At 34.8% G+C, this 18728-nt stretch overlaps 1 protein-coding gene across 8 annotated transcripts; it reads left to right on the forward strand.

Moving 5' to 3' along the window:
- Window positions 1-7015: 7015 nt before the first annotated feature.
- Window positions 7016-13880, forward strand: LOC133734351 (uncharacterized). Of its 8 annotated transcripts, XR_009858240.1 has the most exons (12): window positions 7016-7208; window positions 7418-7549; window positions 7728-7847; window positions 7970-8104; window positions 8593-8854; window positions 9018-9105; window positions 9178-9228; window positions 10075-10167; window positions 10355-10537; window positions 10622-10675; window positions 10806-10923; window positions 11155-13880. XR_009858240.1 is itself a non-coding variant. In XM_062161989.1 (11 exons), the coding sequence occupies exons 7-11, from the start codon at window positions 9094-9096 to the stop codon at window positions 10748-10750; spliced, it is 468 nt and encodes a 155-aa protein (XP_062017973.1). In that variant the 5' UTR covers window positions 7020-7208; window positions 7418-7549; window positions 7728-7847; window positions 7970-8104; window positions 8593-8697; window positions 8774-8859; window positions 9018-9093; the 3' UTR covers window positions 10751-10791. The 8 variants fall into 8 exon arrangements, 7 of the variants coding, with proteins under 7 accessions (XP_062017973.1, XP_062017971.1, XP_062017969.1 ...); XM_062161989.1 differs by lacking the exons at window positions 10806-10923; window positions 11155-13880 and having other exon boundaries at window positions 7020-7208; window positions 8593-8697; window positions 8774-8859; window positions 10622-10791; XM_062161985.1 differs by lacking the exons at window positions 10806-10923; window positions 11155-13880 and having other exon boundaries at window positions 7022-7208; window positions 8593-8697; window positions 8774-8854; window positions 10622-10790.
- Window positions 13881-18728: the final 4848 nt, after the last annotated feature.

Raw genomic sequence — 18728 nt, forward strand, 5'->3', positions numbered from 1 at the left:
GTTACCGACAAGTATCTTTAGACTCCTCAGTTCTATGGTTTAACTACTATCTAGTGAAACTTCTTTAATTCGTAGCAAAGTTTACCTTTTCCTTTATGTGAGAGCTAAGTACCTTTATGACAGCTAGTATTATTTAAGTTTCTTTTACTTTTGCAAACTTCACTCAAATCAACTGCGAAAGCATTGTAAATGTGATTACTTGAAGCATGCACGTACTTCTCTATATATTAATATATTGCAATTTCATTTCAATTTCCTGAATTGGTGCATTAGATCATGGTTGAAAAAAATCGTTGTCTCTCTAGCTAGTAGACAATGGATTTATTCTAGAAATCGTTGTAATTTACTATCTTCATCATCACCGACAACGTTGTCAACTTAGAAACCGATGTTATGTTTCTTAATGCCAACGTTTTTGATGAGAAACTGTTGTGTAATGAAGTTGAAAAATATTTTTCAACTAAAAACTGATGTATACAATCCTCGAAGCCAACATTTTTTTAGTAACAGCCGTTGTGTATGAAAGCTGTTGAAGGTCAAAAGTGATGTATAAATTATATTACCACATCGTTATCTAAGCGAAAACCGTTATTGAATAATTACATACACAACGGTGTATTTAGTGCTAACGGTATGTAATGAGTATATCTACATCGATTTCTGACTAAAAACCGTTGTGCTTTATTATGTTTAACATCGGTGAAATACCGTTGTGGAGTGAAGCGTAAAAAGACAACACTCACCTAGACAACGAAAATATATTTTTTCAGACAACGGTGCGGAACCGTTATCTATTTTCGATTTTGTACTAGTGCTTGTTAGTCTCTTATGTTATTTGAGTAGTAATTAAGAAGAACAAGTCATTTTGTGATGTATGTGTAAATATGAATTCATAAACACAAACTAACAAAGAACTGACGTCGAATTCATCTAAGAGATTATATAAAACTAGAAAACCGATGTTGTTTCTACCTTTTACATTAGGTCTACATAATGCACTGATGTTAAAGTTGTGTTAGACATCAGAAGTTGGGGTTTAGACAATGAATTTTCAATATAGTAATGGTTTATAATATATATGCAACATCGGTTTCTCTAGGAATTTTGATGTCTAAGTATCGTAGTGACATCGGGTTTTCACTGATGTCTAATATTGTCACATTAGACATCACTTAACGAGACATCGGTTGTTTATTGAAATCGACATCAGTGTCTGACTGATGTTTATCAAATGTTGTGTACTTTATATATGCAGGTAACAATGAGCAAAATGATCAAACTTCTTTCACCTGATTCATGCTTCTAAACAGGCAACGCACCTGTAATATCATTTTATAATGATGAATTAATGATGAGGTCAGGAGAAGTAACATTTTATCATGACACAATAACAATTATTGTCTCTCATTCATATTGTACCTTACCCAAGATTTTCAGTGTTAACATTGTTAGTCATGAGACAGAAAAAGAGTCGACAAGAGAAACATTCGACATCGTGCACACATTAGAAAAATAACACACACTACAAGCAAGCACCGAAGAACATCACCAATCATATGAGCTGAAATTAAGTTTGAAAGCTAAAGAAAGATGATTTCGTAAACCCTATTGAAGATAAACCATATCCAAAACCAATATTGAAAAAACTACAAGTCAATCATAGAAGCGAAGGAGTAGCACCAATAGATATTATATCTCTTGGCCCCAATTAAATATTTCAATTTCCTAACTGCCTGTCCACGGATTTGTAAAACTAAACAAAATAATGTCGCAATAGAAAGGGTAATGCATGCTCATTAAACTAGCTTGTCAAAATTAAAAGTATTGTTATTTAATAAAAAATATATATTTATAATGGTTCTGTAGCCCATATGTGAATCATCAATAATACAATTTATTTGAAAAATGAGTAACATGAACTAAGAATGATGGACCCAATGATTTACTGTTACAAAAGTATCACATAGGAAAATATAGGTCAAGCTTAAATGAAAACAAGAATTACAAAATGGTGGTAATCTCAAACTTAATTTGGAGGTATATTTTTGGTAGAGAGTAGAAAAATGAATTTAGTCTCACAAAACATTCTCTTAATAGTTGATACTCAAATGAGCAAAGATGCTTCCTTTGTTCTTTAGTTTCATTGAGAAAATAGTCTTTAGTTAACTACAACTGATCTATAGGGTATTGTAGGTCTTTATGTACAAAGGGAAGAACTCAGTTAACTGTTTGTTCTATATAAACTCATCCCAATTTTTAATGATCAATATAACCACATAACCAGCATGTAAAGGAACGCTATTAATAATCAAAGGTATTTAAAAGTAATATATGCAAATACACCAATGGATCGGAGTTTATAAGATATACGAAGTCTTATCAAATAGACTTAGTACGAGCTCTATAGCATGATTTCATCTATCAAATTATTCAGAGGTTCGAGTTTGCTTATACTCATAAAATATAAGCTCATGCATCGACGTTAACATTAACAGTTCAGTAAAGATAGAAATTATAGAATATACTAGGCATTAATGAAGAGCCCCAATATATACTAATTGTTTCAGCCTTACCTGGAGTGGTAAAAGGACTTGAGACACTTTACTGAATCTTATAACCAGAAACTAAACTAAACTCAACTTTAGGTTGATAGAAAAATAGGCAGGAAGATGAAGTGCCTTAGCGACATGCTTGTGCCCAGAATTCAAAACTCAACTATAGGTAGTTTAGAACATGTCAACACCTAGGGTGGCAAGATGAAGAGTTCTGGTTACCTCTGAATGTGAGTTTTAGAACTTGTTATATGCTGACATTGATCTCAGGAGCCATAGTCATTTAAACCTCTCCTCTGGGGAGCAACGATTCTAGCTAAAACCAATATCAAAATTTGTCGATCTAATACTAAGGTTCAGTTAAAATCTTTTACATGGGCAATACTATATGTGAAAAGCTTTAACTAAAACTGGATCAAGACGATTATTAATTGTTTTATTTGAGTTTTTTTATTAAAGCTTACTATACGTGTAGTTTTACAATGAATAAGGAAACTTAGATTTGCTATAGGTAAACGATTACACAGAAAACAAGAGAAAACAAATACTCAAAAATCAATCATATATCCATCTACCACAGTCATATATATAGGCCTCAACAAGGCAATCTGAATTATATTGTAGAAAACTTATATGAAAAAGGAATTTCGATTAGCACACTTGGGTTCGAGGACATTATGAAGGTTTGGTCACTAGCGACAATCTGAAGGAAAATAGGAGATGCTAAGGTTATTCGATTAAGACTTCAACAATTTTTGAAGAAAAATTTAGATTGTTGAATTCTTAATCGTAGAACCCTAGTATCTAGTGCAACCCATATTTGGGGCTGACCGTTGTGATATCAACAGTAAAAGTTTTGCATGCAGGCCTTTCGGGTTGTCAGTTGTGGGCTGGCCTTTCATAACCAGGCCCAGATCAAACAAATATTCTTCCCCCCTTTTGTGCTTGGGTTTTTTTTTATTTTTTTTATATCAAATTTAAAACGATCTTTTTTTTTTCCCCTCAATTCTTGATTAATGAAACTGCAGAATACAAGGGGGGACGTAGAGTCTGAACCCCATATTACAGTAAGTATCGAGAGAACAGCCTAAAATAATACCACAACTCTCCACTACATCTATGTAATTATGTATTTAAAACGATCCTTAATCGAGCACAATGGCTCTGATGCCAAATGTAAATTAAGATTATAGTCTTATAGATATGTAAATTGCAAACTTGCTCGCCTAAGGGTCAATGACAGACAAATGTATCTCAACCACATGTATTAAATTAAGAAGCTGTAATTAATTTTGAGCAAGCCTTAGGTGAGCAAGCCTCATTAATTAATATCATATTTCTAACCCATAAAAGTCAAAATAATTTGATAAAAAAAAGTCAAATATTAAAATTTTATCTAAAAAATGGAAAGTAAATATATTAATATTGTAATTCTAATCCATGATATTAAACTCTTTTAATAAATAATTTTAATAAAATTAGTGAAATGTAATTAATCATCCTTATATTAACAAGTAATTAGAAAAGTCAAAAATTAAATTGGATCCACAAAAATGAAAATTTATTGAAATCGTAACCCATGAAATGTGGTGATTGAAGAGGTAAGAAAATATTAGCGCTGTCACTCGGTCGGTTCAAATCGGTTATAGGTATTACCAACTTCAAAACCAAAGCTTTCTGTTTCAAAATTGAGCTACGAATTACCAACCAAAATTTTTCGGTTTTTAATCATATCTACCAAATTTGGTATTTCAATTTTCGGTATTACCAACTTTAAAATAACTAATTATTTTTAATATAAATTAGAATGAACAACACTAGGTTTTTAAATTTTATAGTCGTAAACTTTGTATTCATCTACTTTGATTAATTACATTTCTTTTGTACATATGACATCAAGTTCTAGCTATTTTCAATAAAACTAGGTTATTTAACCATATTTGACCAGGTTACTTAAAATACATGTACTATTAATGTAATATATGTAGTAATGTTTATACTATTATGAAATTTTTTATGTTTATTTCTTACAATACATGTATGTGTATTGAAAACCATAGTATATAAAGTTAATATTTAGATAATCGGTGGATTATGTATTTACCAAAACCAAACCAACTTTCTCGGTAATATTCAATTTTGGTTTTGTTGGTCTCGGTTACCAAAAAGTCGGTTTACCAAACCTAGAACATCAGTTGGTATTCGGTCGGTTTGATAATTACCAAACCAAGTGGCAGCCCTAGAAAATATCATTGATAAATTAAATTGATGGAGTGCTAGATTCCATCAAACGCAATGTTAGAAAGTGTTCCTTAAAGGTCAAGTGGGACTTCATTAATAAAACTATTCATTTGTTTTTACATGAAAAAATGATCATAATGCTTTAGGTATATAATGTAATGGTATAAGTATATATTATGATTTCTACATGAGTTGTTATCGAATCTAATGGTCTAAAATCAGAATATAATTTTAATTATAACTTAGGTTGCTATTGATCCGCCTTCTTTTTTATTAATCTCTAAATAAAGTTTAGTCAATGTTAAATGAAATTTAAAATTAGTCTTTTCATTGCCATGTGAGGTTAAAGAAGAGAGTAATTAAATAGATAATCTTGATCAATTTAATATTCCAAATTGGGTTTTGTCTGCAGTCAATGAAGGACCGAGAAAAAACAAAAAAAAGATAATCATTTTCTTTTATATTTCAACCATGCATGACTTATTATCTAATCTAATGGTCTAAAATCAAACTATAATTAGCTATAATTTATGTGGCTATATATTGATCCCCCCAACCTTATACATACATACAATACAAGTATATTAAATAGGGAAAATTTCACAAACAGTACACCAAGTAAAGGCCACTAATAATTCTTATACATAAAGTTTCAAACCAAGCATTTCGGTACACGAAATCTGAAATTCGACCCACTATCAGTACACGACGTCAATGATGCCGTTAATTTGACACCAAAATGTCTATTATGCCCTCAGTTCTTTTTTTTTTTTTTAATAATTTTTTTTTTCTGTTCTTTTTTTTTTCCTTCGTTTTTATCTCTTTCTTCTTCCTTCTTCCGGCTCCACGAAACCCACCTCTGTTCTTCATGTGAGAAGAAGCCCGAGCTCACCCACTTCGAAACCCACCTATGTTCTTCAGTTTTCCTTTCTTTCTTTCTGATTTTTCTTCATCTATTCGATTCCTCCTTCCTCAGATCCCTCTCTCTCTCTCTCTCTTTTTCTTTTTCTTTTTTCTCTTTGCTTACTTTCTTCATCCATTTCTCCTTTCTTCATCGCCTCCCAAATTGGGGAAACTGATGACCAAGCAAAAATTCTTCTTCATCAATTCGAGCTGCAGCTATCGAGCTGCAGCTATCCAAGCAAAAATTCACAACGGTCATCACTCATCAGTTCCCACAAACCTAAAATCAAAAATTCAACCTTTCACATCCCGAAACAATCTAAAATTCAACTCACCTTAATCACACCACCATCCCCAGAAAATGAAAACTCACCGGAAACGAATTGGGCTGGGTCGGGAAGAGCCTGGCCTCCTCCTCCTCCGGCGAGCTTCAAGTTTCGGAAAGATGTCATCTTTAACTCTCGATTCGCACTTTTTGACTCCTACAGCGTCGAGAATGTTGAGCAAGTCGTTGACGAAGGCGTCTAGGTTGGCGTCCAGTTTCAGAGAAGTCAATATCATCAGAGGACGGAGAATCTACTCCGGGGCTAACAGTGGTAGGAACAGAAACTGAACCTCCCTCTGTGCTAACAGTACTAATTGGAGGAACAAGATTACCGGAATCCGGCTCAGGTGGAATTGAAAACTGATTGCTGAAAAAGTTGAGATCTGGAGAGAGCTGGTTAAATCGGTACTGATTTGGGATTTCTGGGAATTGAGATGAATTGGGTAACATGGGATTGAAATCAATGTCGTTCATGAAATCAGGGAGTCCCGTGTAAGTTGGATCCATAATCACAAACAATCAAATTCTGAGTAAAACCCACAAGAATTCTCACTAGAAGCAAGAGGGTTCAAGTCCAAGACTCAATTTTTAAGGAAAGAACAAACCTTTACTGAAGAGAAAGGCAAAGAAGAAAGAGATAAAAACGAAGGAAAAAAAAAAAAACCGAAAAAAAAAATTATTAAAAAAAAAAAAAGAACTGAGGGCATAATAGACATTTTGGTGTCAAATTAACGGCGTCATTGACGTCGTGTACTGATAGTGGGTCGAATTTCAGATTTCGTGTACCGAAATGCTTGGTTTGGAACTTTATGTATAAGAATCATTAGTGATCTTTACTTGGTGTACTGTTTGCGAAATTTTCCCTATTAAATATGTGTGTGTAGTCTTTCTATGCTAACACTACTACACTTATTGCCTTTAAGGACACCCTACAATGACACATTTTCATTGAGGTGTCGTAATACCCTTACGAGGACGACCTTAAAAAAAACCGGGAGCTGGCCCGCATTTTTTTTTGTCAAAAATTGAACTTCCCCCCTCTTTTTTCCACAAACTTTTTTAGTTAACCGCTCCCCCACTTTCTCTTGCTGCATCTGTACCTCGTCAAATGAACCGAACCAAACCAAACCAAATTAGAGCTCAGATTCTTTAGCTCTGGGTAAATCAAATTCACTCACCGCGGATGGGTAATTCTCTTTCCTTCTCGATCTTTCTATCGCTTTTTGTTCTGGACAGATCTGTATGCTTTCGGTTCTGGGTAACAGTTGTTGTCACTGGTTCATATTTCTTCCTTGGCTTCCTTTCACTAGTATTTTGAATTAATGAAGTTTACCGCTGCCTCTACATCCTTTTACTAAATCTGTTTTCTAATTGGGTGGGCACTGGGTTGAGCCAGATTTAGGGATTATCTTGTCGAACCCGATTCAACGGACGAGCTGGTGTCGGCCTCGTCCAAGCAAAGCATTTGATCGAAGCAGCAATATCACCATATTCCCCTCCACCTCTGTCGCTCAATCTGATGAATATGGTATGCTACATCTCCTGACCTTGAGAAGCTTCAATTTGAGGTATAATTGGTACATTGTTTAACACAGGTCGTATTGAGGAAGCAATTTTATAAAGATGAGGTTTGTAAGTATTAAGGGACATTAGAAATACTCATATTAGTGTTTCATTGTTTAATTGTTGTTTCATTTCATGGTAAGATTGCAGGTTCTCAAAATATGGGGGGAGAGGTGGTAAAGATTGACATTCAAGATTGTGGTTTCATATCATAGTTCCTTTGATGGGTGGCAAAAGCAATAGGATCTCTACACTGTCCAAAGGTGCTATCTTGTTGTTTTGTGCATTTGAGAATTACCCAAGTTGAGCTAGCTGTGTTTGTTTGTGGTATTGTGAGTGTAATTGAAGCACTTAGTGTTTGCTCTTACTGTGTTGGCATTAACAGTGTTGTTGAACAATCTCTGGGGAAATTTGTTGATGAGAATAAAGCCTAGATGTTGAAGACAAAGGATTACCTTTGGAAAGGGCTGCTACTGTACGGATAAAGGAGTGACAACCCTTAATCAAGTTTGTTCTTTCTGTATGTTAGAATATCATGCAAATGTTTCTCTTTATTATTATAATTATTATTTTTGCTTGTTCAGAGTAAAGTTTGACTATTTCAATTTGAAATAGAATTAGTCAATAGGTACCTTGTTGTCATATGGAGCTGGTACATTCTTAATATTGACATAGTCTGGTGTATCCCAGAATACTAAACTGTATTTTCACTTTTTCCTGATACAGGAGAATCTTGTCCTAGGGTCAGTATATTTTGCCACTGAATGCATTTCGGAGTTTCGAGTTCTTTTACTGTTGCTCTTTTTAGCTTATAAACTCTCTTCTCATTTTGTACCTATGATATATGATTTGCTTTTTTAAGGTTGGGTGATAATTTTTACAGGCCTTTGTTAAGTGACTAAAGAGAACACAATCTTCAATTCCATTCACAAAAGTTCAAATTTTATTTAATTGATGATATTTGAGAGAAGAAAAGTCTTTGAGATGTTACTGGTTTTATTCATGCAGTTTCAGACCTTACAAGCTAAGGGTTGTTGATGCGCTTCGTCAGGCACTTAACTTATACCAGGAGCTTCTTCCTCCCAAGCACGATGATTATCATATGATGCTGAGGTCTATTCCTCTTCTTTTTCCCCAAGTAGTTTGTTTATTATTGGAGTGGATTGGATTTTATGTTGTGGTGGTGCAGGAACAAAGTGGATGTTAGAGAACTTGCAATTCAATTTGGGTGTGTTCAGATCATTCTCTTTGTTCCAAAGGGTTTATTCCTGTAAGGTTTAATTTCCTTTCTGCAATGCAATTTTCACGTTGACTGAAGTTTTAAATCTTCGGTTTGCAATTTGAATTCACACCTTTCTGCTGTGTTTTAATTTTTCGGGTGCCAGATTCGACCATTTTTTAGTGGTACTTAAGGGTTGGTGTAAATGTTGCAGATTCACACCTTCAGACATTTCCTCCATCTAAGGACTGAGGCACAAGGGAAGATCTCTAGTGGTGCTCACCCTCCTCATGAAGCAGATGGTACACACAATACTTATTCCTTACTTTAGCAAGTTTAGTGGATATCTATGAGACATATGATCTGTTGTGCAGGTAGCTGATCAGTTCTATTACATTCTACATAAGCACTGCAGAAAAGTAGAAGTACGCTTTTGGAAACCTATTTTATTTATCTTCTCAATACTTATTTCTTCAGTTGTGTTTTTGTTAATATGCATGTTGTTGAATTTAGGCAGTAACCTATTTCACAACACTTGCAAGCATTCTTAATACTTGCAACTGTTGTGCTTGTCATCATGAATATATCACTAAATAACTCATATCTCATACTTTTTTTTTTCTTCAGTTGAAATCTGAAAATATTTTTCAATTCCATGTACGATTAGTGTTGGAGTCTTGCATGTAGGTATGACTCATGTAGATCTTTTGCAGTCTTGCATGTAGGTATATAATTCATGTCTCGTATTCTCCCTTTTCTGATTTATTGTTTCTTAAAATACTTCAGCTTCTCTTCTTGTCACAATGTCTATCAGGGAAAATAGAATTATATTTTTCACTCTGATCAATTTTATGAGATTTCCTTTGATGTATTCGGTAATGAAAAATAAGATAGATATGAGTAAGTCAGTCCACAAATGAAGCTTTGCTAGATGTTTTCAGTCTTTCTTAAATCAGTTACTTTCAACATAGTCTTGAATTGGGACATTGGGTTATATTGGTTCATTGAATCTCATTATTCTCTTCTAAAATTCAAAGTATATTTCTCCTGTAGCATTTACGCTTATTTATATACTATTTGAAAACCATTGTTTCTATTTTCTTCAGATTTTAGTTGTTAACTAGTTTTTTTTTTTTTTTTCCGTCGTGTTTCATATCAATGTTTCATGTTGATTGATATTGCTTCTAAGTCGATTTGTTAGTTATACATATTTTCTTTTAAATTCCATCTGTGTGCTTATATTGTTTAAAGTTTGGGGGTTTTGGTTGCAGGTTAAACTTGTAAAATGCATTGTTCAAAGTATGATTGTAGATATATCCTTCAATCAGTTAGGAGGACTTTGTACACTACGCTTTCTTGAACAGGTATGAGCAATTCAATTCGTGATCCATAGCTATGGCTGGTCTTGTTATGTTGCATAGAAATGAATAGGGTGATTCCGGTCCAGTCTTGTTACAATAATTTTTTGTCTTCTCATACTGGTATGAAAAGTTCAGTGATGTTCAGTTGCTATATATTTGGATTACATTTTTCATTTTGCTTGGTATGCAGGTTGATCACTATATTGGCAAAGATCATATTTTCAAACGCAGCATTATTTTGATAAAAGTGTTGTGCTACTATGAGAGTCGTATTCTTGGTGCTCATCATGGTTTATTTTCAACATATGCTTTGGGAACATTAGTCCTATATATATTCCATCTTTTTCATTCTTCTCTAGATGGGCCTTTAACGGTGAGTACTTGTAGAATCAATTTTGAGTTTTACATTTCAAATCATACAGAAGCTCAAGCACTTGATTGTGTTTCCGTTTTGTAGGTCCTCTACAGATTTTTGGATTACTTCAGCAAATTTGATTGGGAGAAATATTCTGTAAGTTTAAATGGACCAGTTTGCAAATCCTCCCTACTTGATATTGTGGTTAAGAGATATCTCTTGTGCCTGTAATGTTGGATGGCTGTTTTGTATTGTCTTGGTCTCTGAGTTTCTTCTCTCTCTGAAGCTGAAGTACCAGATAATGGAGGGGATGATGTACTGCGAAGTGAAGAGTTTATTAGAAACTGTGTAGACATGTTCTCTACTCCAACAATTAATGATATTGATGAATCTGATGATGAAAGGTTTGAATCTCTTTATTTTTCCTTTTATTGCAAGTTCTATACCTATAGGCTTTGTGTAATATGCTTCCTTGAACCAGCTCTATATGTTTCCAAGTTTGCTGTATGTTGCAGCTAGATCTAGTTTCTTGAATTTATATTTATTTGAACCTTCCATGCTCTCTGAATGATATTGCAGCTGTTTTAGGTAGTATTCACTGATAATATAAGATGTTCTTTCTTCTTCCTCTTCAGGTTGTGATTGAAGATTTTGGGAATCAGATTAAGCAACTATAAACCTACAAGGTGCAGTAGATTGAATTACTTGACTAGAATTGTTGAATTGTAATTTGTTACACTTTAGAATTTTTTTTTGTAGATGTATGGATATGATATTCTGGTTAAGTTAATAATGCATTTGGTGGTGTATTTTGAGCTGTGTATAATTGGAGGAAGATTTCTTTTATTAATTTTTTTTTTTGGATTCTTTACAAGTTTTAAGGACACTTTTTTAACGTCCTCTATTACCTTTATTAAGTGTCCTGTTTTAGTTTTTAAGGACACATGAGTATTTTTTTTGTGTCCTCTCAAGGATTTAAGGACAATTTCTAGAGCTTTTAGGACACAGTTTGTGTGTCCTAGTATAGAAAAGAGGACACAATTTCTAGAGCTTTTAGGACACAGTTTAGGTGTCCTCTTATGGATTTAAGGACACCATGTCCAGGGCTATTAGGACACATAAACTGTGTCCTCGTATAGATAAGAGGACACATTTTCAGTGTCCTTGTTTGGGACTTACGATGACACCCGGATAGAGGACTCTTTTTTAAAGAGTCCTTGTATGTATTTAAGGACACGGTTTCAGTGTCCTTAAATACATGTTATTGTAGTAGTGCATGTTCAATCATATTGATGACAATTCAGTTTTTGGTTTTCCATATTATCAATTGAGTGTTTGTTTCACCGTGTCTACAAGATGAATCTTTACTTGTTTGTTTAGGTGCACAACTAAATGAATAGGTTAGGGTTCTAATGCTAGGAGTAACACTAGATTCGTATATGTCGTGTGTTGATTCCAATTGAGTAGCAAAATGTTTTCTTGAATTACATGTGACTCAAACCCTAGGTTTAGCAAGACTACAATGTACTTGTGACCCTAGATTTATCCAAACCCTTTTATTGCTTAATGATTTTGATATGTTTTAACTTAGCGAGCTTGTGTCTAGGTTGCATAATCGGAAATAGATTAAGTGGTGAGCTTGTATTCACTTAATGAGGAACTAAGAAAGAGTAATGGGTTAATTCGAGCTTGTAAGTTAACTTCGGATAAATTCAATTGAGAAATAAGATTCCATAACTAAGCTTTAATATGATTGAGTGTGTTTGGTGGTGGAGAATGAGTTCTTAGCTTTGTTTCTATCAATAGTTTAAAGTTATAAAATCTGTTTCTGCTTTGTTATCTTACTGTGTTTAGTTTTACGTAAATTATTTCATATATCAAATCAACTCCGATTGTTCTGAAATTTTGTATGTGTGTTATTCAATGTGTCTTTAGTGTCCTGTAAAATGTACAGAAAATTACATAGAGTCTAATTTAGTTAATTAATTTATTTTCTTTAACTGTTCAGTAGCATGGTTTAGAGTAGTTTGTGACATTTGTTTAGCAGTTTAGGAACAATCTTCAGCGGGTAATGACCCTTGCTTGATCACTATATTACTAACGATGATATTTGAGTGCAAGGTTTAAGTTGTGCATCTTTTAGATGTATCAGTTAAGAAAAGTGCTGAGCAAGGGCAGATGGTAAGTTTTTCTTGTAGTATATGCTAGTTGCTATTCTGCTTTATTTACATGCAAGAGAAATTTAGTGATAGATTATTAGACCGGGGTAGATAAGACTGCATAATATAAGGGTTAAATAAGGGGACATGCATTACTTGATTCTTTTCATTGTAAACACACCAAGTTGCTCGTTTTGGCTAAGGATTTGCAAACTTTTCCTTATAGAAATCTCTATTCTTGCATTAATGCCCCCCCCCCCCCCCCCCCTTTTATTTTCTTTTAATTTTTTTCAAATTCTATCTTTGCTCTATTATGTTTTGGCTGATCCAGTAGCCAAATCCAATTAAGTTACTCCAAATGGAGTACTCAAAGAGACTAAACATAAATCTGAACATGTAGCTACCTATAGCAGCACATATTTTCTTATGCCTAGTTGAGTTGTTAAATTTGGGTGATAGTCAAAATTTGCCTTCATACCAGTTATATTTGCTTAGTCATCATGAGCTAAATACGGAATTCACTTAATTAGTGTTTCTATGTGGTGTGCAAAAAAGCAATGTATTTATAGAATTATGCTAGTGATGTCATGTATGTTTGGTGCCAATGACAATGTTGTATGCCTTTTACTGTCACATTTATGATCTGTCTTTTGGTAAATGACTTTAGTTTAAGCATGCCTCTTTTGTGGTTATACAGAACACCCAATTAGCCATATTTGAAGCATCAAAGTTGGAGTGCCTTAAGTAGGTCTCTCTGACATTCCTTTCATCATTAATTGTGTATGCTATATATGATGTTGGATATACCCTACATGAGTTTATGATTTGGAGCAAGTCCTTAACTTAATTGTGTGATATACATATTGCTGACTATTGATCAGATCTATTTCTTTCAAGCCATGACTTCCCGGTCTAACAACATAGCCAAAGCTAAAGCAATAACACTAATGATGAAGGCACTGCAAATGAAAAGAGGTGAAAAAATAGTGTCGAAACCAGTTGTTGAAGAGACTGATGCACCACCTAAATCTGCCTTTACCAAACATGATCAATAGTATGAGATATCAGTGTTTTTTGGGTTCCATTTGTTGATCATGCCAACTGCTATAGGTTATTGAACTGATGTTTACTAAGTTTAGCTCCATTATGGATGTATGTATAGCTGCAGTAACAGATTAATCAAATATTGGTATTTTTATGAATGGATTCCATATTTGATGAATGCATTGGGTAGTTTCTAGATTTACATAATTGTGTCGCAATGAGAATACAAATATGTCATCTGAATTAGAAGGGTAAATTTCGCAAACAGTACACCAATTAAAAGCCACTAATAATTCTTATACATAAAGTTCCAAACCAAACATTTTGGTACACGAAATCTGAAACTCGACCCACTATCAGTACACGATGTCAATTTTTGACACCAAAATGTCAATTATGCCCTCAGTTCTTTTTTTTTTAATAATTTTTTTTTCTGTTCTTTTTTTTTTTTCCTTCGTTTTTATCTCTTTCTTCTTCCTTTTTCCGGCTTCTTCTCACATGAAAACAGAGGTGGGTTTCGTGGAGCCGGAAGAAGGAAGAAGAAAGAGATAAAAACGAAGGAAAAAAAAACATAAAAAAAAATTATTAAAAAAAAAAAAACTGAGGGCATAATGGACATTTTGGTGTCAAAAATTGACGTCGTGCACTGATAGTGGGTCGAGTTTCAGATTTCGTGTACCGAAATGTTTGGTTTGGAACTTTATGTATAAAAATTATTAGTGGTCTTTACTTGGTGTACTGTTTGTGAAATTTTCCCGAATTAGAAAGCAACAACAAAATGAAATCCAAATATGTTGTTGGACATATCTAAGAGCAACAAAAACAATAAAAAATATGTTGTTACTGTGCACTCAAACAACAGAAAATTGTCATCTGAAATAAAAAGCAACAACAAAATGAAATCCAAATATGTTGTTGGACATATCTAAGAACAACATAAACAAGAAAAAATATGTTGTTACTTGTGCACTGAAAAAACAGATAAATGTTATTGTAGGCTACTAAAGACGATAGATAAATGTAATCTGAACTGAATGCTAATGACAGTTAACTGTTATTGGAATTTGAATAAAACAACACTAAACTATTATTATAAGTCCATTTAGACAACAGATAGGATTTCATATCTTCTACTTTGGTGCATTCAAACCACAAAAATGACCATTTTTCTGTCTTTGGAATAAGCATTAGATCATAGAAATTACAAGGAATTGTTTTTTGTTTTCAGATCACATCACATTTATCTGTCGTCTGAATTCACTAATCTCATGTCTTGATTTCATCAGACAACAGACGACCTAACAAATTTTTGTCGTCTGAAATATAAGACGACGGAGGAAATCTGTCGTCTGATACCCCCAAGAGACGGCACCGTACTAGACAACAGAAATTTTTTTCATCAGACGACAGAGGAGATCTGTCGTCTGATTGTTTTTCTGGCATAGTGGGGATTAACAATCTCTCTTATTACAACTCGATGCACAAATCAAACTGCTTAAAGTAGATAGACAAAGAAAAAAAAACAAACAAAAAAGACTAAAAAACAAAAGTAAAAACCCTTCCACTTATCCTACCCTAAATCAGAGTAACTTATAGAATAGGATTAAGGGTAGAGCGATGCTCAATTATCCGAAAAACAATGTAGAAAAAATCCTACGCCTACACAACTGATTTAGATCAAAGCACTGTCTTCAAACTTTGACGCTTACTTTCATGGTGTACATCGCAACAACCAACATAGGACCAACTTCAAACTAAAATAAAACTAAAATAGCATAAGGCACTCCCTAAAGGCCCACACCAAGCCAGATCCAAAAGGAAAAGGGAAAGATAATGGGCCAGCCTAGCTAAGTTGTACTGCTTCAACCCAGGCAGGCAGAGGCCCATGAGCCTCTAACCCACCGTCCTCACCCTGTCCCCTCATATCGAGTTGCAGCGCGCCGACCATCCTCTATCCTTCACCGTCACCAGAATCTGAAGAGGAAGCTCTTTGGACCCTGATCTGGAGAGCAACCAAACGGTCAAACCATCTTCTTCAAAGCCATTGCCTCAAAGCAGATCGTTACCCTTTAGAAAACCCATTGCCGTACCCCCATGATCTATGCCTTAGCACCAGAACCGCACCTGTTGAGACAATATATATATATATATAATTCCAAAATTTATTTTACCCCAGCAAGTCATGTGGGTGAACACAAAAAAGAAAAAAGAGAAACAATATAAGAAGCACAAGGCTTCTAGGAGAATACAGAAGTAGCAAAACAAAGGTATATATATATATATGTCCCAGTATGCTTCTTCCAAACAGAACACCAATTTCATGTTTGGTCAAATACAAAAAACAAAGAAATACAATAGAGATGGGAGTGTAGAACCAGTACAATTACCGCCTCTTCATGTGGATAATTAATTGGTTCATATCTATCTCTAAAAGAAAGGAAGTACACAGCTAGTGGTATATCTTGCTCGTGCAAGTTGGTGCAAAGGTGGAGTTTGAGACTGATTCAAATTCGAAGTCTCATCTATTAATCCTATAAAACGAGAACACTATAAAAAAAGGGGAGGATAACAGAACATAGCAGCGTCAGGAGGACCAGGAAGAAGCAGAAGGAGAAAGGAAGCAAAGGAGGCAGAGAAGAAGTCGCAGCCTGTTCCATAGAAATCAAAGGTGGAGACTCCGTCTGCATTTCCTTCTGGTTTTACTGCTTTCAAAGCTCCGGTGGCGGCACCTTATGGTGCCAATACTGTTTTCAGAGTTTCAACTCAGCGTGCCTTAGGGTGCCGAACCTACTTTCAAAGCTCCGGTGGCAGTGCCTTATGGTGCCACTACTGTTTTCCGAGCTCTGAGACGGCGTGCCTTCGGGTGCCGACATCATCCTAAAGTCTCAATTTTCGACAGTGCGAATACACCCCGAAACTAGCAGAGGACCCTTTGTGAATCACCATCCAGAGGCCTTGCTTTCATAAAGGATCTTGGTTCAATATAAAATGATAAAGGGAATTCTATCAACTTCACTTAAACACCACATATAATTTCTCCCCCTGCATCCTTTCAAAACACCATAGCCAAAAAGAGCCAGTCCCAACCTCCGTTCCAAAACATCTATTCTAAACAAACCAATGGGTAAACAAAAAAGAAAGCCTCACCCTTGAGTTTGAATCCTGGAATTCCGATACTTGGCCACACTATAGTTGTTGTTCTCGTCTCCACCTGCATAAACATGGAGACAGGCTGTCAAAATGAATACAATTCTGCAGCAGACTCTAAATTTAATGTCCACAGACAAGTTGAAACAACTAGCACCAAGAAGAAGCTCACCTTTAGAATGAAGCTTCGAGACTTTGACACTGCAATGACCAATATCACCTGGTCCGACTTGAACCTACACAGCGAACAAACTTGTTAAAATTAAATACAAGCTTTGAAGCATCCAATTCCAAGAAAATAGTCATATAATGCTCGCGCCTTTTCCGCCGCATATAATGCTCGCGCCTTTTCCGCCGCATATAATGCTCGCGCCTTTTCCTAGAGGCTATAAGTGTCACGCCCCGGATTTTGAATGATAAATTCAAATCCGAAACCTGAATAATTACAATCACAAAAAAACCAAATCTCGAAACTTCGAGTTCATTATTACAATTCAATCTCACAATATATTATAAAGCTCAAATGAGCATAACACACCTCACAACTTACAATTGTTGTAAAACTCTAACAATTGCTCTAACCGCACGATCACCGTCCTGGTTCTCCTGTCCTGTAGGATTACCCGCTACACAATTTGAATAGTGTACCGGGAGTTGCAACAACACAAAACCCGGTAAGCTTTTTACAGCCAGTATGAGTAAACAAGAAAGAACTGTTGATTTATTAGATTTCAAGACTACCACAAACCCACGTTACTTTCTCACTCTCATATATATATATAGACACTTATGAGTTACTCTCAATTTAGCTCATAAGATCACTCACTCTCATATATATATGTAGACACTTATGAGTTACTCTCAATTTAGCTCATAAGATCCCTCACTCTCATATATATATATAGACACTTATGAGTTACTCTCAAATTCGCTCATAAGATTTCCCAACATTTGGTAGACAGACTCATATATATATATAGACCCTTATGAGTTACTCTCAATTTCCCTCATAAGGTTACCATATATATATTGACACTTATGAGTTACTCTCAATTTCACTCATAAGGTCACTCCACATTTGGCAGACAGACTAGAGCTCTAACTGAACGTAACCACTCGTCCGGCCACAGACGTGATTACGATTTAATACTATTAATAACCACCAGCCCGGTACGAGAGCGTGATTCACTAATAGATGCCATGGTCACCTCGTGACCTAGTGATCTCCACAGATCACAACAATTTATTGTTCCTCAACAATAAAACTCAACACCTCTCACAATATATTGTTTCTCAACAATAAACTCAATACCTCTCACAATATATTGTTTCTCAACAATAACTCAACACAACTCCAACAATACATATTATTTCACGTAATAATATATATACAGACATTCACACAGGAATGTCTAGTAACACCAACAATAGTTCATATGATTGCAACAAAATAAAGCAATTAATTGTATTGGGTTCGTAATATGAACCACGTGAGGTTTACTCACCTCGATAATCCCGCTGCGTCTTCAATTCAGCTCAAAATACGATCCACAATCGTCCACCAACTCAAACCGTCAATCACCTAGTCAGATACGATCTTAACTTAGCAATCAGTCATAAACCACACATATACGGAAATCTAACGGTCGGATTCTAATTTAATGATGATCCAACGGTCAGATCGAATTTATACGATGATCCAACGGTCGGATCCTAATTATACGATGATCCAACGGTCGGATCCTCACGGATCGCCCTTAGGATCATCCTCCAAAATTATCACAAAGATCCAATGGTCAGATCTTCTTGAATCACTCTAACAAACATCTCCATAAAATTATACGAAAATCTGACGGTCG

This window comes from Rosa rugosa, chromosome 2 (assembly GCF_958449725.1).
Source record: "Rosa rugosa chromosome 2, drRosRugo1.1, whole genome shotgun sequence".
Classification (NCBI taxonomy): domain Eukaryota; kingdom Viridiplantae; phylum Streptophyta; class Magnoliopsida; order Rosales; family Rosaceae; genus Rosa; species Rosa rugosa.

What these genes read in the sequence shown, in the direction of transcription:
- LOC133734351 (XM_062161987.1), top strand. An exon ending in AGCACTGCAGAAAAGTAGAA is followed by an intron (nt 9,229 to 10,074) that starts GTACGCTTTTGG and finishes TTTTGGTTGCAG; the next exon opens with GTTAAACTTGTAAAATGCAT. An exon ending in CACTACGCTTTCTTGAACAG is followed by an intron (nt 10,168 to 10,354) that starts GTATGAGCAATT and finishes CTTGGTATGCAG; the next exon opens with GTTGATCACTATATTGGCAA.